We start from the raw sequence: 27,616 nt of genomic DNA on the forward strand, positions 1-27,616 counted from the left end.
GTGTGAACAAACATTTAGATTGCACGACGCACCATACAACGTTTTACAAAGAAACTTGTACTATGATAGCTCAAGGTTTGACTATATAATGCCCAGTATAAATCGTGGACAGATGTGACAAAGAACGGTTGTACCTCGGACGCATGGATCCGTCTAATATGGATGTAAACAATTATCTCAACAAATGTAAAGACAAGGATTTTGAAAAGGAGTTCGCAAGATGGATAAAAATATTTACAAAATGGTCTAAAGGTAAATATATGCACTAGATGTATTTCATTCTGTTGTCGTGAATCTAGCTGTACTTTTAAAACCATTGTACTTACTGTAGTACATCTAATGTGTGTTGGTGATGATGTACAGTATTTCCATGGTGGTATGTTTGTGTTGGTGTATACAGTATTTACATGGTGGTATTTTTGTGTTGGTGATGATGTACAGTATTTACATGGTGGTATGTTTGTGTTGGTGTATACAGTATTTACATGGTGGTATGTTTGTGTTGGTGTATACAGTATTTACATGGTGGTATTTTTGTGTTGGTGATGTACAGTATTTACATGGTGGTATTTTTGTGTTGGTGATGATGTACAGTATTTACATGGTGGTATTTTTGTGTTGGTGATGATGTACAGTATTTACATGGTGGTATTTTTGTGTTGGTGATGATGTACAGTATTTACATGGTGGTATTTTTGTGTTGGTGATGATGTACAGTATTTACATGGTGGTATGTTTGTGTTGGTGTATACAGTATTTACATGGTGGTATGTTTGTGTTGGTGATGTACAGTATTTACATGGTGGTATGTTTGTGTTGGTGATGATGTACAGTATTTACATGGTGGTATGTTTGTGTTGGTGTATACAGTATTTACATGGTGGTATGTTTGTGTTGGTGATGATGTACAGTATTTACATGGTGGTATGTTTGTGTTGGTGTATACAGTATTTACATGGTGGTATGTTTGTGTTGGTGATGATGTACAGTATTTACATGGTGGTATGTTTGTTTGTACAGTACATGGTGGTATGTTTGTGTTGTGTGATGTACAGTATTTACATGTACAGTATTTACATGGTGGTATGTTTGTGTTGGTGATGTACAGTATTTACATGGTGGTATGTTTGTGTTGGTGATGATGTACAGTATTTACATGGTGGTATGTTTGTGTTGGTGATGATGTACAGTATTTACATGGTGGTATGTTTGTGTACAGTATTTACATGGTGGTATGTTTGTGTTGGTGATGTACAGTATTTACATGGTGGTATGTTTGTGTTGGTGATGATGTACAGTATTTACATGGTGGTATGTTTGTGTTGGTGATGATGTACAGTATTTACATGGTGGTATGTTTGTGTTGGTGATGTACAGTATTTACATGGTGGTATGTTTGTGTTGGTGATGATGTACAGTATTTACATGGTGGTATGTTTGTGTTGGTGATGTACAGTATTTACATGGTAGTGTGTTTGTGTTGGTGATGATGTACAGTATTTACATGGTGGTATGTTTGTGTTGGTGATGTACAGTATTTACATGGTGGTATGTTTGTGTTGGTGGTGATGTACAGTATTTACATGGTGGTATGTTTGTGTTGGTGATGATGTACAGTATTTACATGGTGGTATGTTTGTGTTGGTGATGTACAGTATTTACATGGTGGTATGTTTGTGTTGGTGATGATGTACAGTATTTACATGGTGGTATGTTTGTGTCAGTATTTACATGGTGGTATGTTTGTGTCAGTATTTACATGGTGGTATGTTTGTGTTGGTGATGATGTACAGTATTTACATGGTGGTATGTTTGTGTTGGTGATGATGTACAGTATTTACATGGTGGTATGTTTGTGTTGGTGATGATGTACAGTATTTACATGGTGGTATGTTTGTGTCAGTATTTACATGGTGGTATGTTTGTGTTGGTGATGTACAGTATTTACATGGTAGTGTGTTTGTGTTGGTGATGTACAGTATTTACATGGTGGTATGTTTGTGTTGGTGATGTACAGTATTTACATGGTGGTATGTTTGTGTTGGTGATGATGTACAGTATTTACATGGTGGTATGTTTGTGTTGGTGATGATGTACAGTATTTACATGGTGGTATGTTTGTGTTGGTGATGATGTACAGTATTTACATGTTTGTGGTGGTATGTTTGTGTTGGTGATGATGTACAGTATTTACATGGTGGTATGTTTGTGTTGGTGATGATGTACAGTATTTACATGGTGGTATGTTTGTGTTGGTGATGATGTACAGTATTTACATGGTGGTATGTTTGTGTTGGTGATGATGTACAGTATTTACATGGTGGTATGTTTGTGTTGGTGTATACAGTATTTACATGGTGGTATGTTTGTGTTGGTTGTTTGTGTTGGTGATGTACAGTATTTACATGGTGGTATGTTTGTGTTGCTGATGATGTACAGTATTTACATGGTGGTATGTTTGTGTTGGTGTATACAGTATTTACATGGTGGTATGTTTGTGTTGGTGATGTACAGTATTTACATGGTGGTATGTTTGTGTTGGTGATGTACAGTATTTACATGGTGGTATGTTTGTGTTGGTGATGTACAGTATTTACATGGTGGTATGTTTGTGTTGGTGATGTACAGTATTTACATGGTGGTATGTTTGTGTTGGTGATGATGTACAGTATTTACATGGTGGTATGTTTGTGTTGGTGATGTACAGTATTTACATGGTGGTATGTTTGTGTTGGTGATGATGTACAGTATTTACATGGTGGTATGTTTGTGTTGGTGATGTACAGTATTTACATGGTGGTATGTTTGTGTTGGTGATGATGTACAGTATTTACATGGTGGTGTTTGTGTTTGTGTTGGTGGTTGTGTTGGTGATGATGTACAGTATTTACATGGTGGTATGTTTGTGTTGGTGATGATGTACAGTATTTACATGGTGGTATGTTTGTGTTGGTGATGATGTACAGTATTTACATGGTGGTATGTTTGTGTTAGTGATGTACAGTATTTACATGGTGGTATGTTTGTGTTGGTGATGATGTACTGTATTTACATGGTGGTATGTTTGTGTTAGTGATGTACAGTATTTACATGGTGGTATGTTTGTGTTTGATGTACAGTATTTACATGGTGGTATGTTTGTGTTGGTGATGATGTACAGTATTTACATGGTGGTATGTTTGTGTTAGTGATGTACAGTATTTACATGGTGGTATGTTTGTGTTGGTGATGATGTACAGTATTTACATGGTGGTATGTTTGTGTTGGTGATGTACAGTATTTACATGGTGGTATGTTTGTGTTGGTGATGTACAGTATTTACATGGTGGTATGTTTGTGTTGGTGATGTACAGTATTTACATGGTAGTGTGTTTGTGTTGGTGATGCACAGTATTTACATGGTGGTATGTTTGTGTTGGTGACACAGTGTTATAGTGTTTGTGTTGTGTGTGACACACAGTGTTATAGTGTGTATGTTTGATTGTGACACACAGTGTTATAGTGTTATAGTGTTTGTGTACTGATTGTGACACACAGTGTTATAGTGTTTGTGTACTGATTGTGACACACAGTGTAGTGTTTGTGTACTGATTGTGACACACAGTGTTATAGTGTTTGTGTACTGATTGTGACACACAGTGTTATAGTGTTTGTGTACTGATTGTGACACACAGTGTTATAGTGTTTGTGTACTGATTGTGACACACAGTGTTATAGTGTTTGTGTTGTGTACAGTATTGTGACACACAGTGTTATAGTGTTTGTGTATTGATTGTGACACACAGTGTTATAGTGTTTGTGTTTGATTGTGACACACAGTGTTATAGTGTTTGTGTATTGATTGTGACACACAGTGTTATAGTGTTGTATTGATTGTGACACACAGTGTTATAGTGTTTGTGTACTGATTGTGACACACAGTGTTATAGTGTTTGTGTACTGATTGTGACACACAGTGTTATAGTGTTTGTGTGATTGTGTGTATAGTGTTTGTGTGATTGTGACACACAGTGTTATAGTGTTTGTGATTGTGACACACAGTGTTATAGTGTTTGTGTACTGATTGTGACACACAGTGTTATAGTGTTTGTGTACTGATTGTGACACACAGTGTTATAGTGTTTGTGTACTGATTGTGACACACAGTGTTATAGTGTTTGTGTATTGATTGTGACACACAGTGTTATAGTGTTTGTGTACTGATTGTGACACACAGTGTTATAGTGTTTGTGTATTGATTGTGACACACAGTGTTATAGTGTTTGTGTACTGATTGTGACACACAGTGTTATAGTGTTTGTGTACTGATTGTGACACACACACTGATTGTGACACACAGTGTTATAGTGTTTGTGTATTGATTGTGACACACAGTGTTATAGTGTTTGTGTACTGATTGTGACACACAGTGTTATAGTGTTTGTGTACTGATTGTGACACACAGTGTTATAGTGTTTGTGTATTGATTGTGACACACAGTGTTATTGTGACACACAGTGTTATAGTGTTTGTGTATTGATTGTGACACACAGTGTTATAGTGTTTGTGTACTGATTGTGACACACAGTGTTATAGTGTTTGTGTATTGATTGTGACACACAGTGTTATAGTGTTTGTGTATTGATTGTGACACACAGTGTTATAGTGTTTGTGTACTGATTGTGACACACAGTGTTATAGTGTTTGTGTACTGATTGTGACACACAGTGTTATAGTGTTTGTGTACTGATTGTGACACACAGTGTTATAGTGTTTGTGTACTGATTGTGACACACAGTGTTATAGTGTTTGTGTACTGATTGTGACACACAGTGTTATAGTGTTTGTGTGTATTGATTGTGACACACAGTGTTATAGTGTTTGTGTACTGATTGTGACACACAGTGTTATACATTGTGACACACAGTGTTATAGTGTTTGTGTACTGATTGTGACACACAGTGTTATAGTGTTTGTGTACTGATTGTGACACACAGTGTTATAGTGTTTGTTTGTGTACTGATTGTGACACACAGTGTTATAGTGTTTGTGTACTGATTGTGACACACAGTGTTATAGTGTTTGTTTATACTGTTGTGTGTTTGTGTATTGATTGTGACACACAGTGTTATAGTGTTTGTGTACTGATTGTGACACACAGTGTTATAGTGTTTGTGTAGTGATTGTGACACACAGTGTTATAGTGTTTGTGTAGTGATTGTGACACACAGTGATTGTTTGTGTACTGATTGTGACACACAGTGTTATAGTGTTTGTGTTGATTGTGACATGTTTGTGTACTGATTGTGACACACAGTGTTATAGTGTTTGTTTGTGTATTGATTGTGACACACACAGTGTTATAGTGTTTGTGTACTGATTGTGACACACAGTGTTATAGTGTTTGTTTGTGTACTGATTGTGACACACAGTGTTATAGTGTTTGTTTGTGTACTGATTGTGACACACAGTGTTATAGTGTTTGTTTGTGTACTGATTGTGACACACAGTGTTATAGTGTTTGTTTGTGTACTGATTGTGACACACAGTGTTTGTGTTATGACACACAGTGTTTTGTTTGTGTACTGATTGTGACACACAGTGTTATAGTGTTTGTTTGTGTACTGATTGTGACACACAGTGTTATAGTGTTTGTGTACTGATTGTGACACACAGTGTTATAGTGTTTGTTGATGTGTGACACACAGTGTTATAGTGTTTGTGTTATTGTAGTGTTAGTGTGTTTGTGTACTGATTGTGACACACAGTGTTATGACACACAGTGTTTGTGTGTACTGATTGTGACACACAGTGTTATTGTGTTTGTTTGTGTATTGATTGTGACACACAGTGTTATAGTGTTTGTGTACTGATTGTGACACACAGTGTTATAGTGTTTGTGTACTGATTGTGACACACAGTGTTATAGTGTGTTTGTGTACTGATTGTGACACACAGTGTTATAGTGTTTGTGTTGATTGTGACACACAGTGTTATATGATTGTGACACACAGTGTTATAGTGTTTGTGTACTGATTGTGACACACAGTGTTATAGTGTTTGTGTGATTTGTGTTATAGTGTTTGTGTATTGATTGTGACACACAGTGTTATAGTGTTTGTGTATTGATTGTGACACACAGTGTTATAGTGTTTGTGTACTGATTGTGACACACAGTGTTATACTGTTGTGTGTTTGTGTACTGATTGTGACACACAGTGTTATAGTGTTTGTGTATTGATTGTGACACACAGTGTTATAGTGTTTGTGTACTGATTGTATTGATTGTGACACACAGTGTTATAGTGTTTGTGTACTGATTGTGACACACAGTGTTATAGTGTTTGTTTGTGTACTGATTGTGACACACAGTGTTATAGTGTTTGTGTATTGATTGTGACACACAGTGTTATAGTGTTTGTGTACTGATTGTGACACACAGTGTTATAGTTTGTTTGTGTACTGATTGTGACACACAGTGTTATAGTGTTTGTGTATTGATTGTGACACACAGTGTTATAGTGTTTGTGTACTGATTGTGACACACAGTGTTATAGTGTTTGTGTACTGATTGTGACACACAGTGTTATAGTGTTTGTTTGTGTACTGATTGTGACACACAGTGTTATAGTGTTTGTTTGTGTACTGATTGTGACACACAGTGTTATAGTGTTTGTTTGTGTACTGATTGTGACACACAGTGTTATAGTGTTTGTGTACTGATTGTGACACACAGTGTTATAGTGTTTGTTTGTGTACTGATTGTGACACACAGTGTTATAGTGTTTGTTTGTGTACTGATTGTGACACACAGTGTTATAGTGTTTGTTTGTGTACTGATTGTGACACACAGTGTTATAGTGTTTGTGTACTGATTGTGACACACAGTGTTATAGTGTTTGTGTATTGATTGTGACACACAGTGTTATAGTGTTTGTGTACTGATTGTGACACACAGTGTTATAGTGTTTGTGTGTTTGTGTACTGATTGTGACACACAGTGTTATAGTGTTGTGTGTTTGTGTACTGATTGTGACACACAGTGTTATAGTGTTGTGTGTTTGTGTACTGATTGTGACACACAGTGTTATAGTGTTGTGTGTTTGTGTACTGATTGTGACACACAGTGTTATAGTGTTTGTGTACTGATTGTGACACACAGTGTTATAGTGTTTGTGTACTGATTGTGACACACAGTGTTATAGTGTTTGTTTGTGTATTGATTGTGACACACAGTGTTATAGTGTTTGTGTATTGATTGTGACACACAGTGTTATAGTGTTTGTGTACTGATTGTGACACACAGTGTTATAGTGTTTGTGTACTGATTGTGACACACAGTGTTATAGTGTTTGTGTACTGATTGTGACACACAGTGTTATAGTGTTTGTTTGTGTACTGATTGTGACACACAGTGTTATAGTGTTTGTGTATTGATTGTGACACACAGTGTTATAGTGTTTGTGTACTGATTGTGACACACAGTGTTATAGTGTTTGTTTGTGTACTGATTGTGACACACAGTGTTATAGTGTTTGTGTACTGATTGTGACACACAGTGTTATAGTGTTTGTGTACTGATTGTGACACACAGTGTTATAGTGTTTGTGTACTGATTGTGACACACAGTGTTATAGTGTTTGTGTACTGATTGTGACACACAGTGTTATAGTGTTTGTGTACTGATTGTGACACACAGTGTTATAGTGTTTGTGTACTGATTGTGACACACAGTGTTATAGTGTTTGTGTACTGATTGTGACACACAGTGTTATAGTGTTTGTGTACTGATTGTGACACACAGTGTTATAGTGTTTGTGTACTGATTGTGACACACAGTGTTATAGTGTTTGTGGATTGATTGTGACACACAGTGTTATAGTGTTTGTGTACTGATTGTGACACACAGTGTTATAGTGTTTGTGTACTGATTGTGACACACAGTGTTATAGTGTTTGTGTACTGATTGTGACACACAGTGTTATAGTGTTTGTGTACTGATTGTGACACACAGTGTTATAGTGTTTGTGTACTGATTGTGACACACAGTGTTATAGTGTTTGTGTATTGATTGTGACACACAGTGTTATAGTGTTTGTGTACTGATTGTGACACACAGTGTTATAGTGTTTGTGTACTGATTGTGACACACAGTGTTATAGTGTTGTGTTTGTGTATTGATTGTGACACACAGTGTTATACTGTGTGTTTGTGTATTAATTGTGACACACAGTGTTATAGTGTTTGTGTACTGATTGTGACACACAGTGTTATAGTGTGTGTTTGTGTATTGATTGTGACACACAGTGTTATACTGTGTGTTTGTGTATTAATTGTGACACACAGTGTTATAGTGTTTGTGTACTGATTGTGACACACAGTGTTATAGTGTTTGTTTGTGTACTGATTGTGACACACAGTGTTATAGTGTTTGTGTATTGATTGTGACACACAGTGTTATAGTGTTTGTGTATTGATTGTGACACACAGTGTTATAGTGTTTGTGTATTGATTGTGACACACAGTGTTATAGTGTTTGTGTACTGATTGTGACACACAGTGTTATAGTGTTTGTTTGCTGTTTCACGTTCCCGCGACAGCCACGGCCCTAATATCATTAATAAGTTTTCCGCTTGAATTGTGTTTATTTTGTTTGTTCCATAATTCCATAATAAAGAAATACTACAATAAGTGATCAGAATTATTCAAGATTCAATTTTAGTTTAAATCTAAATATGACTGAGAATGAGGCCTCTTATTCTTTATGATGTAGACCCTGAATTTCAAGACACGATAAAGCAAAAGAAGAAGCTAAAATCTGCGGTACCCACCCAGCAACAGGTACAAGTGGAACAGAAACCATCGACCAGAAAGACAACTGGAGAGAGAAAAAAACAAATTAATCCAGATTTAATACTGGAGTATCATAATTTACTGAACAGGTTTCGAAAAGCATCAGAACGAACATGTAAGTACAAGTTTTATTAAAAAAGAAATCAAATAGATATATATGATAATTTCTGCAAATGAATATATATGTGGTGTTCTTATAGCAACATAAATATCTACAGGATAATATCTACATATCAACAGATATCTCCTATTTGTGTCCTACTTGTGTCCTACTTGTGTCCTACTTGTATCCTACTTGTATCCTACTTGTGTCCTACTTGTATCCTACTTGTGTCCTACTTGTATCCTACTTGTATCCTACTTGTGTCCTACTTGTGTCTGACTTGTATCCTACTTGTATCCTACTTGTATCCTACTTGTGTCCTACTTGTGTCCTACTTGTATCCTACTTGTGTCCTACTTGTATCCTACTTGTGTCCTACTTGTGCTTACTTGCGTCCTACTTGTATCCTTCTTGTGTCCTACTTGTGTCCTACTTGTGTCCTCCTTGTGTCCTACTTGTATCCTACTTGTGTCCTACTTGTATCCTACCTGTATCGAACTTTTGTCCTACTTGTATTCTACTTGTGTCCTACTTGTATTCTACTTGTGTCCTACCTGTATCCTTCTTGTGTCCTACTTGTGTCCTACTTGTGTCCTCCTTGTGTCCTACTTGTATCCTACTTGTGTCCTACTTGTATTCTACTTGTGTCCTACTTGTATCCTACTTGTATTCTACTTGTGTCCTACTTGTATTCTACTTGTGTCCTACCTGTATCCTTCTTGTGTCCTACTTGTGTCCTACTTGTGTCCTCCTTGTGTCCTACTTGTATCCTACTTGTGTCCTACTTGTATTCTACTTGTGTCCTACTTGTATCCTACTTGTATCCTACTTGTGTCCTACTTGTATCCTACTTGTGTCCTACTTGTGTCCTACTTGTATCCTACTTGTGTCCTACTTGTATCCTACTTTTGTCCTACTTGTGTACTACTTGTGTCCTACTTGTGCTTACTTGTGTCCTACTTGTATCCTACTTGTGTCCTTCTTGTGTCCTACATGTGTCCTACTTGTATCCTACTTGTGTCCTACTTGTATCCTACCTGTATCCAACTTTTGTCCTACTTGTATTCTACTTGTGTCCTACTTGTATCCTATTTGTGTCCTACTTGTATCTTACTTGTGTCCTACTTGTGCCTACTTGTGTCCTACTTGTGTCCTACTTGTATCCTACTTGTGTCCTACTTGTGTCCTACTTGTGTCCTACTTGTGTCCTACTTGTATCCTACTTGTGTCCTACTTGTGTCCTACTTGTGTCCTACTTGTATCCTACTTGTGTCCTACTTGTATCCTACTTTTGTCCTACTTGTATCCTACTTGTGTCCTACTTATATCCTACTTGTATCCTACTTGTATCCTACTTGTATCCTACTTGTATCCTACTTGTGTCCTACTTGTATCCTACTTGTGTCCTACTTATATCCTACTTGTATCCTACTTGTGTCCTACTTGTGTCCTACTTGTATCCTACTTGTGTCCTACTTGTATCCTACTTTTATTCCTTTATTGTTCCGGTTATATATGAAATCACTTGTCCTCTTCCTGAGCACTATTTCGCTTGTCTCATAATTTTTCGATACCAAATTAGCAACGTATTAAGCATCATCGGGCCCAGGTCGCATTAACACTTATTTACCCCTGGGTGTTTGACCAGCATTTTCTACAATAAATAAGTGATAGTACAATTGTCACATGGTCTAAGGATACGGAACAAGTTTGTTAAGTAATATAGTATTAATCAATTCATTACTTATTAAAATAACGAGCCAGACATAAAAACATGATCACAGACTTCAGAATTCATCACATTTCCAAACTATATTGAGACAAAAATGAACATTTAGGTTATATACCGAGGGCCGTCATGATGTCTTCACAACTTACCTCAGTGTTTGTGCTTCACCTTACTGTTTCACCTTACCTCAGTGTTGGTATTTCACCTTACCTCAGTGTTGGTGTTTCACCTTACCTCAGTGTTGGTGTTTCACCTTACCTCAGTGTTGGTGTTTCACCTTACCTCAATGTTAGTGTTTCACCTTACCTCAATGTTGGTGTCACTAGATCACTTTCTTGTCTCTTCTTGACGATTTGAATACACACTGAATGTATCTATTATCAAGATCTAATTTCAACTAAAACAAATTATATTGACTTTTATATAGCTATGAGATTAATCATATTGTTTCACTACATATGGAACATGCATTTTTATTTGATGGTGCGAGGGAGATTCCATATTAGGAGATGTAAACGTGAATTAAAATCAGCATAATACCGTGTATTCCGCGATAAAGGCAATTTTCATGATTTTGCTCCATCCTCGGAAATAGCGAAAATAGGAACCCTTTTACCTGTAGCAACGTTTACAGTATACACTTTGTAACCCTAGTTACTCTTCACGTCTAAAGTTAAAAACAGGCTTAATAAAAGATGTTATACAGAAACGCGAGTAACATCTTTCAACGTCATTTTATGATAGTAGACAAAATAATGAATTCAGCTACATCATACAGCTGTTTCGTCCTTCTAGGACTCGTCAGTGATGCTACATCATACAGCTGTTTCGTCCTTCTAGGACACGTCAGTGATGCTACATAATACAGCTGTTTCGTCCTTCTAGGACACGTCAGTGATGCTACATAATACAGCTGTTTCGTCCTTCTAGGACTCGTCAGTGATGCTACATCATACAGCTGTTTCGTCCTTCTAGGATTCGTCAGTGATGCTACATCATACAGCTGTTTCGTCCTTCTAGGACTCGTCAGTGATGCTACATCATACAGCTGTTTCGTCCTTCTAGGACACATCAGTGATGCTACATAATACAGCTGTTTCGTCCTTCTAGGACTTGTCAGTAATGCTACATCATACAGCTGTTTCGTCCTTCTAGGACCTGTCAGTGATGCTACATCATACAGCTGTTTCGTCCTTCTAGGACTCGTCAGTGATGCTACATCATACAGCTGTTTCGTCCTTCTAGGAAACGTCAGTGATGCTACATAATACAGCTGTTTCGTCCTTCTAGGACTTGTCATTTTATGATAGTAATGCTACATCATACAGTTAATGTCCTTCTAGGACTCGTCAGTGATGCTACAACATACAGATGTTTGTATATACAGGACTCGTCAGTGATGCTACATAATACAGCTGTTTCGTCCTTCTAGGACTTGTCAGTAATGCTACATCATACAGCTGTTTCGTCCTTCTAGGACCTGTCAGTGATGCTACATCATACAGCTGTTTCGTCCTTCTAGGACTCGTCAGTGATGCTAGATAATACAGCTGTTTCGTCCTTCTAGGACTTGTCAGTGATGCTACATCATACAGCTGTTTCATCCTTCTAGGACTTGTCAGTAAATCTCTGGGCCTAAATTTTGAAGCCGAGGAGACGACCTAGGAAAATCAATATTGTTTAAAAAAATATTTAAAACCAGATAATTAGGTGCACTTTCCCCGAAATTAATTTCATTATTTTTCATATTGAATTATATAATTTTAGAAGGAAGTCATGTACACGTGTACATTCTGTAGTGTAGTACTAAAGTACTTAGAGATAAAACGTGACCTGTAGATTATGGTAACCTCAGGGACCAGCAGTGTAAACTACTGGTCATGTAACAGCTATGATCGAGGTTACGTTGATCTATATTTTCACCTTTCTATCAACCTGTGCTACAGCATACCTAAACAACCTTTCTCAATTTTAATGAATCCCAGTTAAAATTTCCGGCCATTAATTTCCCGTTAGCATTTCCCGCCATTAATTTCCAGTTAACATTTCCCGCCATTAATTCCTTGTTGACCTATCTCGTCATGAACACCTAATTTATTTCTCGTTAATCTCTTATTACTACCTAGTTAACTTTTCCCGCCATTAACACATAGATTACTTTCTATCCGTTGATATTTCGATTTCATTTTTCTCCATTAATAAATAGATCATGTTTAAAGAAGGCCTAACAATTGATTATTTCGCTTGATATCTATTATCATGATCCAGCGCCTTGCACTTTAAAGGTTCCGTCACTATATTAACGTACCTGTAGCGTTATTCTAAGAGCGACAAAGACATAACTCTCCAGGTCATCCGACTTCTTATCTAGCACACATAAAAGGGAAGGATCTAGATAGTTTTGCCATTGCGTTTCACCGCGAGCACCAAAATGTTTTCACTGATCGTTGCGGTCTGTTTAGTTACAGGTGGTAAGTGGAAACCTACTATTCTTTTATCCGAACATAATTACTGACACGAGATTGATGGCATAATTAAGGAGGGGGGGGATGGGGGGGATGTCGGGGGGGGGGGGATGTCGGGGTGGGGGGGGGGGTCATCAAAAGGTTTCATGTATAGACCGATGAAATTAGGAGTAGATATATTTTCTCTCTTGGAGTCACAAGAACAAGTTTAGATTACTTAGTACTTGGATTGGCAAATGTTTAGATGACGGTTGTCGCCGATGAAGCAGAAACGCTTACTCTTCCGGAACACCTGGTCTTTTTCTTTCTATACTTTTTCGTGAGTCTGCATATAAAACTTGTTTTGGTCATATTTTGTCCTAGTTTTATTTGAGTTGGAACCAATATTCTGTTGACTTGTCCTGTTTTTAAACATAGTAATATTCAGCATCTTTTGATACTGACCTCATGAGTATCGTCCAGTCTCGCATCCTATTTTACAAAAGATTTTGAAAGCAGTAAAATTGACTATATTTCAGCTAGTCTTAAATCTCATCTAGTGCGTAAAGGAAGACACACTAAGATATTGAAAAAAAGTTCATGTACGATTTTTATCATCATTTTTTTATATATCAAACTTTCTCATCATCTGGTAGAATAAAAACTGAATTCGAACAGTGAGTGACAGCAATGTGGACTTATTACAGAAAATTGTAACATTTTTCAATCTTATTCGGACTGGTTCATCAAAGAATATTTGGAACACTTCAAGTAAAGAGAGGAGTGGGGTACGGGTAATCAAAACGGATTGTAATACTCTTCACTTCTTTCTTCGTCTGTATACGACAATCCAGTGTTGACCTTGTTTCGTATCCGGATTGGTATTACAGACTAACGAACATGGCGACATTAATGCACGAGGCGATCTTACCTGGCACAGACATCTTTAAATTAGGTGAAATGTTTTTAAGTATCACTTTTTAGGCATTCAAATCAAATGAGATCTGTCGATTTCTACGACATTGTCAAATTTGTCTTTTTCCAACTGAAATTATATATTGACCGAAAAGAAAATTTAACAGTCACTGAAATCGAAGTTCGGAAACAGTTTCTGAAATTTGTCTACTTACACGGGATCTTTCTATCTGTTACTTAAGTCTTTGCTTAATAACATTAACACTTTAACACGGTAATGGTTAATTATTTCATCGTGAAACATGTGAAACACAACATTCAAATAATCCAGTTCGTTGTTCCCTATCGTCAACATGTCGATTCAGTGGGGTTTTGTCACACGCGCCTACACTAAAACACTAAACAGTTGGTCATATTCCCAAAAGGCCATGCAGATACTGTGCTTGCTCGGTACAACATTGTCGTTTAAGTTACCCCCGTGGATCTTTCTGTCAACACACGTAAGGATTGTGAACCGATACGTAGATATTGTCGCCGAGGTGACAGAACAAGTTAACGTCTTTGTCCGATGTGAATCTGTCAATGGCCTTACGTATGGTAGGGCCCAGAGACTGTATACATTATACAGTAGGCGGAATGTACGGAAGCTATTCCGGCCACGTTGTGTTTTATTTTATCTCGAAATTTCGAGATAGCAACTCGAAATTTGAGTTAGTAACTCGAAATTACTCAAAATTTCGAGTTGCGATATCAGTTACGCACCCTCCGATATCAGTAATGTCCTCTTCGTTATCCGTAGTACCCTCCCCGTTATCCGTAGTGCCCTCCTGTTATCCGTAGTGCCCTCTCCGATATCAGTAATGTCATATCCGATATCCGTAGTGCCCTCCTGTTATCCGTAGTGCCCTTTCCGATATCCGTAATGCCCTCTCCGATATCCGTATTGGCCTCTGCGATATTTGTAGTACCCTCTCCGTTATCCGTAGTGCCATCTCCGTTATCCGTAGTACCCTCTCCGATATCAGTAGTACCCTCTCCGTTATCAGTAATGCCCTCTCCGTTATCCGTAATGCCCTCTGCGATATCCGTAGTGCCCTCTCCGATATCCGTAGTGTCATCTCCGTTATCCGTAGTGCCCTCTCCATTATCCGTAGTACCCTCCCCGTTATCCGTAGTGTCCTCCTGTTATCCGTAGTGCCCTCTCCGATATCCGTATTGGCCTCTGCGATATTTGTAGTACCCTCTCCGTTATCCGTAGTGCCATCTCCGTTATCCGTAGTACCCTCTCCGATATCAGTAGTACCCTCTCCGTTATCAGTAATGCCCTCTCCGTTATCCGTAATGCCCTCTGCGCGATATCCGTAGTGCCATCTCCGTTATCCGTAGTGCCCTCTCCATTATCCGTAGTGCCCTCTTCGTTATCCGTAGTGCCCTCTCCGTTATCAGTAGTGCCCTCTTCGTTATCCGTAGTGCCCTCTGTGTTTTCAGTAGTGCCCTCTTCGTTATCCGTAGTGCCGTCTTCGTTATTAGTAGTGCCCTCTCCGTTATCAGTAGTGCCCTCTCCGTTATCCGTAGTACCCTCCTGTATCCGTAGTGCCCTCTCCGATATCCGTAGTGCCATCTCCGTTATCCGTAGTGCCCTCTCCGTTATCATTAGTGCCCTCTTCGTTATCCGTACTGTCCTCTCCGTTATCCGTAGTGCCCTCTTCGTTATCCGTTGTGCCGTCTTCGTTATTAGTAGTGCCCTCTCCATTATCAGTAGTGCCCTCTTCGTTATCCGTACTGCCCTCTCCGTTATCTGTAGTGTCCTCTCTGTTTTTTTTCTTCTTCCTGGACGTTGTTTGATATGTCAGTTGACGTGTCATCCTCGCTGCTGTCGGATATCACTATTTCTCCTTTGTTGTCTGGAAATAACTATAGGGTTGGCTGCTGGGTTTCATCGATATTACTTTCAGTTTGTTGTACTAACTGCTCAGTATTGTCGGTTGATTAGACTAACTGTTGTAATTCCTCACAAGTCGATTTAAACTGAAGAGGTGAATTCACGCTGGGGCTGGTAGACAGAAACGTTACAGTGACGCTGTAAACAAAACATAAGCCACGGCAATGCAGACTAATAAAAAACCCAGTTATATTGTAGGTTAACTTGTAAGTCGGGGAGATAAAAAAAGTCACGTTCCCCTAATCCTGTTAGTTGCCAACCACCTCAATGACTTCTTACTGACATAAGATTTAGGGCAGTCGTCGCTGTTCTCTATGTTAGTGGTTACTAAATGCACCTGCTGCCACTGCGAATCGCGAGGCATTATACAGAGTGTCACTCATTTTTCTTTAAATGCTTTATTCTGTGTTACTTTTTGTGACGATATCCGATTGGATGGAGAATTTCGTTATCGAAAATCTGATTGGCCGAAATCCGATTGGTTGTAGATTTTCGTTGTCGAATTCTGATTTGTCGAAATCCGATTGGTTGTAGACTTTCGTTGTCTAAATCCGATTGGTTTCAGACTTTCGTTGCCTAAATCTGATTGGCTACTATCTTTTCGTTGACGCACCAAATGGTACTATGTGTGTATGACTATTAGTTGACAACTGATGAGGTCCACTCTCAGTGAAGCACAGCCTGGTAAGTCTATTCCACGTTTTAAAACATTCTTGCAGTCTTTTATGGACGCTTGCTGACTACGAAAGCGAATGATGGAGGCGTGCATCCAAGAAGAAAAAGAAAAAACAAAAACAAAACAAAAATGTTCTATTTGACGTCAATAATTCAGCGGGCAACAATGAGTCGATTGGTCATCGATGACACCCTGTTTAATACGGGTTCTTAACAATTTTCAGACAATTGTAAACAACCCGGGGGACCCGTAACTATCATTTAATATAACTGAATACTGGAAAAGCTCGAATTTTTTGACCGAAAATGTTTTTAGAAGAGAAGCTTCGCCAAAAAGAAATGCGAGGTGTATATGTCAAATTAAAAAAAAAAGTTTTTTTGATAGTGTTAAATGTAAAACAGTAATATTGTAAAATCGTAACATCAACATAAAACAGCAGCAAACAATAACAAAACAGCTGCAAAACATCAGCATAAAACATCAGCAAAACAGCAGCATAACAGCAGCAAAACAGCAGCATAACATCAGCAAAACAGCAGCATAACAGCAGCAAACAGCAGCATACAACAGCAAAACGGCAGCATAACAGCAGCAAACAGCAGCATAACATCAGCAAAACATCAGCATAAAACATCAGCAAAACAGCAGCATAACAGCAGCAAAACAGCAGCATAACATCAGCAAAACAGCAGCATAACAGCAGCAAACAGCAGCATACAACAGCAAAACGGCAGCATAACAGCAGCAAACAGCAGCATAACATCAGCAAAACAGCAGCATAACAGCAGCAAACAGCAGCATACAACAGCAAAACAGCAGCATAACAGCAGCAAAACAGCAGCATAACAGCAGCAAAACAGCAGCATAACATCAGCAAAACAGCAGCATAACAGCAGCAAACAGCAGCATAACAGCAGCAAACAGCAGCATACAACGGCAAAAACAGCAGCATACAACAGCAAAACAGTAGCAAACAGCAGCATACAACAGCAAAACGGCAGCATACAACAGCAGAACAGAAGCATACAACACCAGAACAACGGCATACAACAGCAAAACAGCAGCATACAACAGCAAAACAGTAGCATACAACAGCAAAACTGCAATAAACAGCAGCATACAACAGCAAAACGGCAACATACAACAGCAAAACAGCCACATACAACAGCAAAACAGCAACATACAACAGCAAAACAGCAGCAAACAGCAGCATACAACAGCAAAACGGCAGCATAACAGCAGCATACAACAGCAAAACAGCAGCAAATAGCAGTTCTAGTCGGTATGTATTTAATTGATGAGGTTTGTGTATATGTTGTAGTCCCTAGCTGGTATGTATTTCAGTGATGAGGTTTGTGTACATGGTTTAGTCCCTAGCCGGTATGTATTTCAGTGATGAGGTTTGTGTATGTTTTAGCCCTAGCCGGTACGTACAGTAACCCAACCTGTGCTCCTGGTCGCAACACGATTGTTCATCTTTTTGAATGGAAATGGACGGATATCGCACAGGAGTGTGAGCGTTTTCTGGGGCCTAAAGGATTCTGTGGTGTACAGGTCAGTACGCACTATTATTTATCGAGACTGCTATATTTTAACATCCCGGTATTTTAACAACCATTCTATTAATGTTTTCTCACAATCACAAACATTGGATGTGGGCTATTAAATGTTTTTGTCCCTCTAAATATTTCAAAATATATTTCACATTAGATATAAGTGTGTATGTCTCGACCAGTTAGAAAAAATAATGTATGATGTTTGTATGACTACTTCATCATACAAAGGACCGCTTGATATTTGTTTCGAACAAAACATAACCGGATCCACCAGTTCGACCTACTTGCACTAAGTATGATCTTATCGCTATTTTGTCACACTAATATGCAATTACCAAACGGTGGGCTGTTTGAATCCTGATCCGTCGTCCGTCAGCCCGTCCGTCCTTACACAATTTTTGTAAAATGAAAGAATTCCCTCGGTTTCCCTCTTGCGCAATATTTCCGTTCTACCATCACTTTCCTGTTTAGTTCTATGTAAACCCGATGGGAGTATATCTAGTTTTACACGCCAAGGTGAGAAGTTCACCATAAAGTAAATCTGGTAGATGGACAAGGATACGCTTATGAAATTTTAGTGTCAATGTAGTTTATCCAATAAAAAACAAACAAAATCATGCAAATATGGAGAATAAACATTGTTTAAATATTAAAGTTGATTTATTTTTATCGTCATGTGAAAAAACAAATTGATCTAATTGATTAAATAACAAGGAAGCAGCACAAGTTGTACGCCGCCAGTGGATAAATTATAGGCAAAAAAGTGTGACATTTCTGCAGTAGTGAAACTCCGAGTCGCATTTATTAAATGCCTGAAGAATTGTGGTGCTGTAAAAGTTGTTAATCAACTGCAAAATGAACGGTCTATCGATAAAAACGCTTGTTCTGTACAGGATTTGATTAATGCTGCAAAAAAATAGGACTGAAAATAGACCAATGTACGTAAATTTTCGTGTCCAAACTACCCTAAAACACCCTCTCTCTTTGGAACAGTTGTATTTCTGTAACAGATCGCGTAACGATAATGTTTTGCGACATTTCGACCTGCTCCCAGTAACGTTTACACGTGACTATGCAGTTTTCCAAAATAGCGTCTATCGGTGTAGAGGAACTCGAGGAGACCACGGAATCCGGTAATTTTCAATCCGGATTGGCTTCGTGTCAATGGTAAACCCCATCTCGTAACAGTTTATTGTGTCGCCTGCAGGGCTGGCGGACACTTAGGGACCACTTTGTCCGTCGTCACGCGTCGTCGTCGTCGGCGGCGTCGTCCGTACGAAAGCTTTCCGGACTTTTTTCGGTAATGCTTTGAGTTATAAAAATGAAATTTGGCATAAGGCTTTTTGTTGCAAGGGTATAGATTAAGTTCGATTCCCGGCTGTCTGTGACCCTTTTTGGCAGAGTTATGCCCCTTTCAACTTAGAAAATTTCTCAGGAATATTGCTTTGCGCAGTTTTCCCTTTATGCTTCAAGTTATAGAAATGAAATTTGGTATTACAACTTTATGGTTGATCGTTGCACATCCAGTTCAATTTCTGCAGGCGACACATACAGTTCTGAGGATCTCTTCTTGTTTAATCGTCTCATTTAGGGACTGATTCATAAAACAAAATGGCTTAATTACGGCCATCTTGGACCTTTTTGAAAAGTACTCAATAGATCATTTTAAAAATTTCATATGTAGGTTCCTCTTGGCAACAAAGTCAACAGTACAATGGCTCATTTTGGGACTGATCTGAAAATTTGGTCAAAAGCCATCTTGGGTTTTGACAGTAAACAGTTTGTCATGGCAATTTCTGGAGAAATCCGCTATGGATCATTTGTCAATTTTCCAAACAGATTTGATTTTTTTTTTTCATTTATTTCATATATAGGTTCCCTTTTGATATTAGGACTGATCAGAAAAAGAAAATGGGGTTAAGTGCACTTAGTCATATTCATTTTGATATTTACTCCGACGACTTAGAGTTATCCTCAATCGCCTTCTTCGTTTCAACACTTTTACTTCGATAGTTTCACTGACGAGTCGTATAGGAATTAATAATCAGTCTATACTTTGTGTTATTCTGCGTGGAATACAAAAGACACATATGTGAATATCACCTTTCAATACAAATTTAGAATTCGATTAAGCAGAATTAAGTATTGAATCAAACTGCATCATACAGTTTCTTCATTCTTGTACTCGTCAAAGATGCTAAGTGCCTAAATTTCGAAACCGAGGGGGCGAAAGAAAAAATTTAAAAATTATTGACTGATATGTCGTATTCCAGATTGAGGTTTGCGCTTGTAATTCAATAACGTGGCTGTACATGTATGTACAAGATGTACTATCATTTTAATCAGATATCGCCACCTAGTGAGAACCGCTTGGTCAGTAACAGACCATGGTGGGAGAGGTATCAACCCGTCAGCTACAAACTGGTCACCAGGAGTGGCACCGAAGAACAACTTAGAGATATGGTTACCAGGTGTAATAATGCCAACGTCAGGTAGGTGTTTGTAGGTACAATGTCAACGTCAGGTAGTTGTTCGGAGGTACAATGTCAACGTCAGGTAGGTGTTTGTAGGTACAATGTCAACGTCAAGTAGGTGTTTGTAGGTACAATGTCATCGTCAGTTAGGTGTTTGTTGGTACAATGTTAATGTCAGGTACATGTGGGTGTTTGTTGGTACAATGTTAATGTCAGGTACATGTAGGTGTTTGTTGGTACAATGTCAGGTACATGTAGGTGTTTGTTGGTACAATGTTAATGTCAGGTACACGTAGGTGTTTGTTGGTACAATGTCAGGTACATGTAGGTGTTTGTTGGTACAATGTTAATGTCAGGTACATGTAGGTGTTTGTTGGTACAATGTCAGGTACATGTAGGTGTTTGTTGGTACAATGTTAATGTCAGGTACATGTAGGTGTTTGTTGGTACAATGTTAATGTCAGGTACATGTAGGTGTTTGTTGGTACAATGTTTCTAGATTACATGTACAACATTGTTGGAGTGTTTGTTTAGTGAATATAGAATATTCCAGAAGTGTTTATGAGTGAAATTTGTTACATCCATTTTCCCGTTTGAATAAAGAGCGTTACAACATAACACAAATGTTGAAATTGACAAGACGAATGTCAGGCACACACGTGCCTAAGAAAAAGGAATTTCCAGTCTAGAGAAAATATGTTTGTGGGTATAATTCCTTCATGTTTTTTTTTCTGTTGTGGTCATCGAATATCATATTAAATAAAAATCACATTGCTGTGGGTTCAGTGAACAATTCAGTATTATATGATGAAACTACAGCAAATGATTGAGTATTTCCTAGCGATCTTGTGTTGCCAGTTTGTATGACTGGAAGATATTATACACGCATAGTTCATTTTATTTCAATTTTTTATAGAAAGTGAAATGGTCGTAAATCTATCCAAATATTTTTGATAAGTTTATATAAATGTATGTATTTCTACAGCTTAAGAGAAAACATGACCGTTTCAATATGAACAGGCAATAACAACGGCAGTGAGAAACGGTTTGGATCGTTATAATGGTACTTTGTTACTTTTGTAGAATATATGCCGACGCCGTCATCAATCATATGACTGGAGTTGGAGGATCCGGGACGGGAACTGCGGGTTCCCATTGGGACGGAGACCACTTGTCCTATCCTGGTGTTCCTTTCTCTGCCTGGGACTTCAACTCCGGAAACGAATGTCACAGCAGTGACATGAATATACATAACTATAACGATGCCGAAGAGGTCCGCAATTGTCGTCTTGTCAGTCTCGCTGATCTGAAACTCAGCAAAGACTATGTCCGCGATCAGATCGCTGCCTACATGAACCATTTGATAAGCCTAGGTGTGGCCGGGTTCCGTGTAGACGCCGCCAAACATATGTGGCCTGGAGACCTTAGAGTTGTATTTGGGAAACTGCATAATCTAAACTCAGATGTGTTCGGTTCAGGAACGAAACCGTTTATCTTTCAGGAAGTGATTGATATGGGCGGTGAAGGAATTTCTGCTTCGGAATACACAGGGATCGGACGAGTAACTAATTTCATCTTTGGCGTGAAACTCGGACAGGTTTTCCGAAACGAGAATAAAGCAAAATATCTCCACAACTGGGGCGAGGCTTGGAATATGCCAAACTCTAATGACGTCGTCGTGTTTATTGATAACCATGACAACCAGAGAGGACATGGTGGAGGGGGTAAGTACTAGAACGGTAACCGAACCCACATGTAAATAGTTGTCATACGTGACCTGATCACGTGTAAATAACCCTAACTTTAATTACATTGTCTGTGTATATTCTTACAAATGCAAACTCATTACAATATGTTTGATAGCGAGATATATTGGTAAAATTTGTATAAAAATGGCACTCTAAATGAATATCAGACTTCAATAGAAACATTTAGCTACACTTTACATTTATATCCGAAAATTAATTAAAATGCGCCATACAGCCATTTCGTACTTCTAGGATTCGTCAGAGATGCTAAAGGCATAAAATGTTAAAACATAGAAGACGAGTTAGGAAAATAAAAATGATGAAAAACTTACAATAAGTTAAGTTCCCATGACTCCATGGAACCATGTTTTTTTTACATTACATCAAGGGGAAGTAAGTAGGAACTGTCAGGTAAAGTAACTGTTGAAATGATGTAATGTTGTTCCTTTATTCTAGGTGGTCCTTTGACCCACTTCGAACCACGCCCATACAAACTGGCCACCGCCTTCATGTTGGCACATCCATATGGCTTCACACGTCTCATGAGCAGCTACAACTTCCAAAGGTAGCGAGCGAGCGAGAGAGAGAGAGAGAAGGAGAGAGAGAGGGGGAGAGAGAGAGGGAGAGAGAGAGAGAGAGAGAGAGAGAGAGAGGGGGGGAGAGGGAGTGAGAGAGAGGGGAGAGAGAGAGGGAGAGAGAGAGGGAGAGAGAGAGGGGAGAGAGAGAGAGAGAGGGGGGAGGCATAATTATATGATTTAAGAATAAATCAAGAGAGACAACACTTTTTTCTTCCTGTCAAAATATCAAGGTCAGTGTTGCTATAAATAGGATATTTCTATTTGGGCACTTTTCTTCATACATATACTTCATCCATTGTTTTTTTCGAATAAAACCATTGATGATTCCGGATTGGTCATACAATATAAATAATGTTGATATTTTCTGAAGCTGAGATAAAAGTGAATTATGAATGAGTTTATTAGCAGCAGAATTTCTAGAATCCAGCATGAACAGCTAGTTTATTTAAGTACATATCTGAAACGACTGTTTTTAACTTTTCAAATATACTACTTTTCCACCACCGAAATCCATATTAGTTCATTTTAGACGCTTTGCTCACAAAGTCAAGAATCAGACTCTGGTGAGAAACTTTTAGAGAAAATAAGGTAAAACAAATATTATGGATTCAAGTGTCTCATGCCAGTCATTTACAAGAAAACTCAAGATAAAAAAACATGTCGGTGGTTCTCTCAAATCTTTATACTTGTTTGTAGATCAAACACTGACCAGGGTCCACCTAGTAACGGTGACAATATCAAAGATGTGACCATCAACGCTGACCTCACGTGTGGTAATGGTTGGGTAAGAAAAATACGTTCTCGCTTCTTCTTTCCATCTCATTTGTTTATCTATTTTATTTTATTTATTTATTGAAATATTTACTTTTAAAAAAGTATTCCGAACGCTCTCAAGGATGGCACATCAAAACTGAGTTCCGCATGTTATGTGTAGCTCATCGGTTCAGACTGTGATTACGTTCCCTTATCAATATGGTCTGAATGTGTCGTTGTTTCATTGAGAAGTGTAGCTACCTTAGACTTGTAAGTTTTAACTTTAATTATCGTAATATAATACATGTTACATGTTATTTTGTAAGTTGAAAAAGCTGGAAACCCCATTTTTCAAAATTTCAAAAAACAAATTGAAGATGTGGTATTCTTTGTCAAAAGCATGGTATAGTTTGACAGTGATCAGTCTACAATTTATTTTCATAAGTTCATTTCATCTTTATTGTTAAACCCAATGCTTCTTACAATGGAATATTGAAATATTTCCAGAACTTATTAAAGTCACATCAAAACGCTATAAGTACAGGACCCGGGACTCGCCAAGACTCGAGACTCGCCAGGACTCGGGACTCGCAAAGATTCGAGCTTGCATGTAGATTTATCACTGGTTTGCATAAATATGATCTAGATACCTGAATTGTTATTTTGTTCACTAAGGAGCTCGTTATCACATTAACAAGCACACATAAGTTCCAGTCTTCATGATTTCTACATGTCTACACATTTTCATATCCGCTACCTTCTTTTCGTTTTTTCCAGACTTGCGAACATCGATGGAGACAGATGTACAATATGGTCGCCTTCAGGAACATAGTTATGGGACAGAATCTGCAGCATTGGTGGGACAATGGTAACTATCAGATAGCCTTCGGTAGGGGCAACAAGGGCTTCATCGTGATGAATATGGACAGTTACCAACTAGATCAGACCTTACAGACTGGACTTCCGGCCGGAACTTACTGTGATGTCATTTCCGGGAATTATGATGGTTCTAACTGTTCAGGAACAGAGATCCAGGTTGGGAACGACGGAAACGCACATTTCAGCATCAGCAACAGTAGTGACGATCCAATGATAGCCATTCATGTTGGTGAGTAAAATCGGTAGATTCCTGCATGACAGTTAAAAAAAAGGATGGTGTCAGTGCTCAACGATGTTTTTCCAAAGGAAAGACAAGAAAAAAAACAAATAAGAGAAAGACAACATCGATAATTGACCAAATTAACGTAACAGAAAGACAGAGCCCAAATATTTACACCTGTGTTTGCTTCTTGTGCGGTTAAAAGAAGTTAATATTTGTATTTGTTTGATATCTTGTATCATGTGGGGTCCTAGAAGTTAACATTTGTTTGATATCTTGTGTCCTGTGGGGTCCTAGAAGTTAACATTTGTTTGATATCTTGTATCATGTGAGGTCCTAGAAGTTAACATTTGTTTGATATCTTCCGTTCTGTGGGGTCCAAGAAGTTGATATTTGTTTGATATCTTGTATCATGTGGGGTCCTAGAAGTTAACATTTGTTTGATATCTTGCGTCCTTTGGGGTCCTAGAAGTTAACATTTGTTTGATATCTTCCGTTCTGTGGGGTCCAAGAAGTTGATATTTGTTTGATATCTTGTATCATGTGGGGTCCTAGAAGTTAACATTTGTTTGATATCTTGCGTCCTGTGGGGTCCTAGAAGTTAACATTTGTTTGATATCTTGCGTCCTGTGGGGTCCTAGAAGTTAACATTGATATTTGTTTTGGCTAATATTTCTCTGCCTGTCAGGTCCCAGAAATTAAGACTAGTCTAATAAATTACAATGCACATCCTATTACGTACCAGATGTTAACACTTTTGTGAACCGATACTCACGTGGTATCATTTTCATTTCAGGTGCGAAGAAAGGCCAGCCAAAAAAGGTGACGACGTGACGTCACTCTAAAAGTCATCCACATACTTTTGCACCACCACCTTAATGCTGTAACAGTTGTTTTTTCGCGGGATTTTTTTTTCGCGATTTTACCAGAAGCTTTATAAAAAAAAAAAGGACGCAATGAAATCAACAGTTGTACAGTGTTTTTATGAATTTTATTTTCAATCTACAATTCGTAAACATTTTTCACGGATGTAATCAATCCTTGAAAAATAACGAAAAATACAACCCTTCGAAAATAACAAACTTTAACAAAAACACTGTCAGTGGTATTGTGCTGCGAAACGGATCGGTCTGCCATAATTGTGCCCTTTGGCAATTTTTCTTTTATTCAAAAGCATCTGAAGCTTTTGTCTTGTTTTTTTTATATATATGTAAAAATACAACAACAAAAATACCAATATGTTAACATTACCATTATCCAAACTTAAACTCAATGTACAGACAAACGAAGGATTTACACAGTGACTGTTCAGAAGTACAAGGAGAATGATGGTGTTTCGAAGAATAAATGTTTGGCTTCATCGACGACAAGCGCAATGTAAATCATGCCAGTCCAAGTAATGTCACGTTCCGAAAAGAGAACAAGGTAAACAATAATGAAACGTCTAAACGTCTGACTATTTCCAACTTGATATCTTTATGCGACCATAAACTTTTCGTCGTCGACCTACATCCCTCAAACTCTCTTGTAAGTTTGGCTGCTGTCGACATCTTGAAAAAAAGTCGTGGTATTAGGAGAAATTTGTTGTAAGGACCTTCTATCATCAACGGAAGTGCTCACTATACGTTTCCCTATCGTGGCTGTAATAATTCTAAATATGTCATATGTGGGGGTATGTTTTAGGAATTAAGCAGAATACAACAACTTCAAATAGAAATTAAAGAAAATCATCTAAAAAAACTGGGAGAATTTATCAGGAATGCGAGCGAACACAAATTAACGTCCTTGCAATATAAGAAAATGACAATAGTTAAGTTACAAAATTCAAGGTGGTTACCAAAATGGTGTCGGAAAGCCTGTATTTACGGGAGAGCTCCATAAGGATTTCTAATTTGTATCTTTGTTTGGATTTAAACAAAAATAAAAACTACAACAGTTCCTTATTGGTATTTACCAATGTTGCCATTTTGTTCTGACTGTCACAAATACAGAGCAAATGGATTGTAGGCATGACCCAGGTTAGAGAGTCTTGGTGTCGAGTGACACAACATTTCAGGTGCAGTGTACGCGTGTACATGTTCAGAGGATTTACCAGTTGTTAAGTCGTTTAAACCAACCTGAGTCAAAATCCCATCCTCCCCAAAGCGGCCGACCTAGCAGAACGACCGATAGGTATGACTTCGTATAAGACACTGGAGTAACGTACATTGTTTGGGGGTCATGTGACTGCCAAGTCAGCGACAGGTTGAAAACTTACAAACGAAAGTACGACGTTCCAATACACACGTGATCCATTTTGTTGTGATGTCACGTGATATTCACGTTGTCTTATCTGCTGCGTCACCATTTTGCAGCAATTATTCTGCAACAGAATAACGTGCAGGTGTTTGATTGGCCATCGAAATCACCCGATTTGTCACCAGTGGTGCATACTTGGTACGCTCTTTAGAGCAGCTCTCAAACTGCCAAGTACAGGTCCAAGTCTTTATGATGAATGAAACAGCATCTGTACTCAAGTTACCCATCGATTTACAAGTTCCATGCAACGACGTTGCCACCTCGAAATCGAAACATTTGAAATTGACCCAAACGTCATTTAACGTCGAATAAAATCAACTGAACGTCATGTATTTATAAAAGGGACTAGTTGATTAATCATAAATCAGTCGCGACATTGAGAAGTGTTACATTTCTACACAGAGTAAACACAATATAGGTAATTCTGACATGTCAAATAACCTTAATTCAAACATAAAAGTTCTGCCAA

The 27,616-nt window shown here is 38.2% G+C and overlaps 1 protein-coding gene across 1 annotated transcript; it reads left to right on the plus strand.

Moving 5' to 3' along the window:
- LOC132546255 (alpha-amylase) lies at positions 1-26,178 on the plus strand. Its single transcript, XM_060209969.1, has 9 exons — positions 1-252; positions 8,753-8,947; positions 18,059-18,195; positions 20,544-20,689; positions 21,755-22,395; positions 22,876-22,984; positions 23,694-23,781; positions 24,528-24,858; positions 25,646-26,178. Exons 1-9 carry the CDS (start codon positions 144-146, stop codon positions 25,681-25,683), a joined length of 1,794 nt encoding a protein of 597 aa, XP_060065952.1. The 5' UTR covers positions 1-143; the 3' UTR covers positions 25,684-26,178.
- The last annotated feature ends 1,438 nt before the right edge of the window (positions 26,179-27,616 follow it).

The sequence above is a fragment of the Ylistrum balloti genome, unplaced genomic scaffold (assembly GCF_031769215.1).
Source record: "Ylistrum balloti isolate Yb309-2 unplaced genomic scaffold, AGI_CSIRO_Ybal_v1 Utg369604, whole genome shotgun sequence".
NCBI classification, from domain to species: domain Eukaryota; kingdom Metazoa; phylum Mollusca; class Bivalvia; order Pectinida; family Pectinidae; genus Ylistrum; species Ylistrum balloti.

What these genes read in the sequence shown, in the direction of transcription:
- LOC132546255 (XM_060209969.1), top strand. Translation starts at nt 144, where the DNA reads ATGGATCCGTCTAATATGGATGTAAACAATTATCTCAACAAATGTAAA. An exon ending in TGTAATAATGCCAACGTCAG is followed by an intron (nt 20,690 to 21,754) that starts GTAGGTGTTTGT and finishes TTACTTTTGTAG; the next exon opens with AATATATGCCGACGCCGTCA. An exon ending in AGCAGCTACAACTTCCAAAG is followed by an intron (nt 22,985 to 23,693) that starts GTAGCGAGCGAG and finishes ACTTGTTTGTAG; the next exon opens with ATCAAACACTGACCAGGGTC.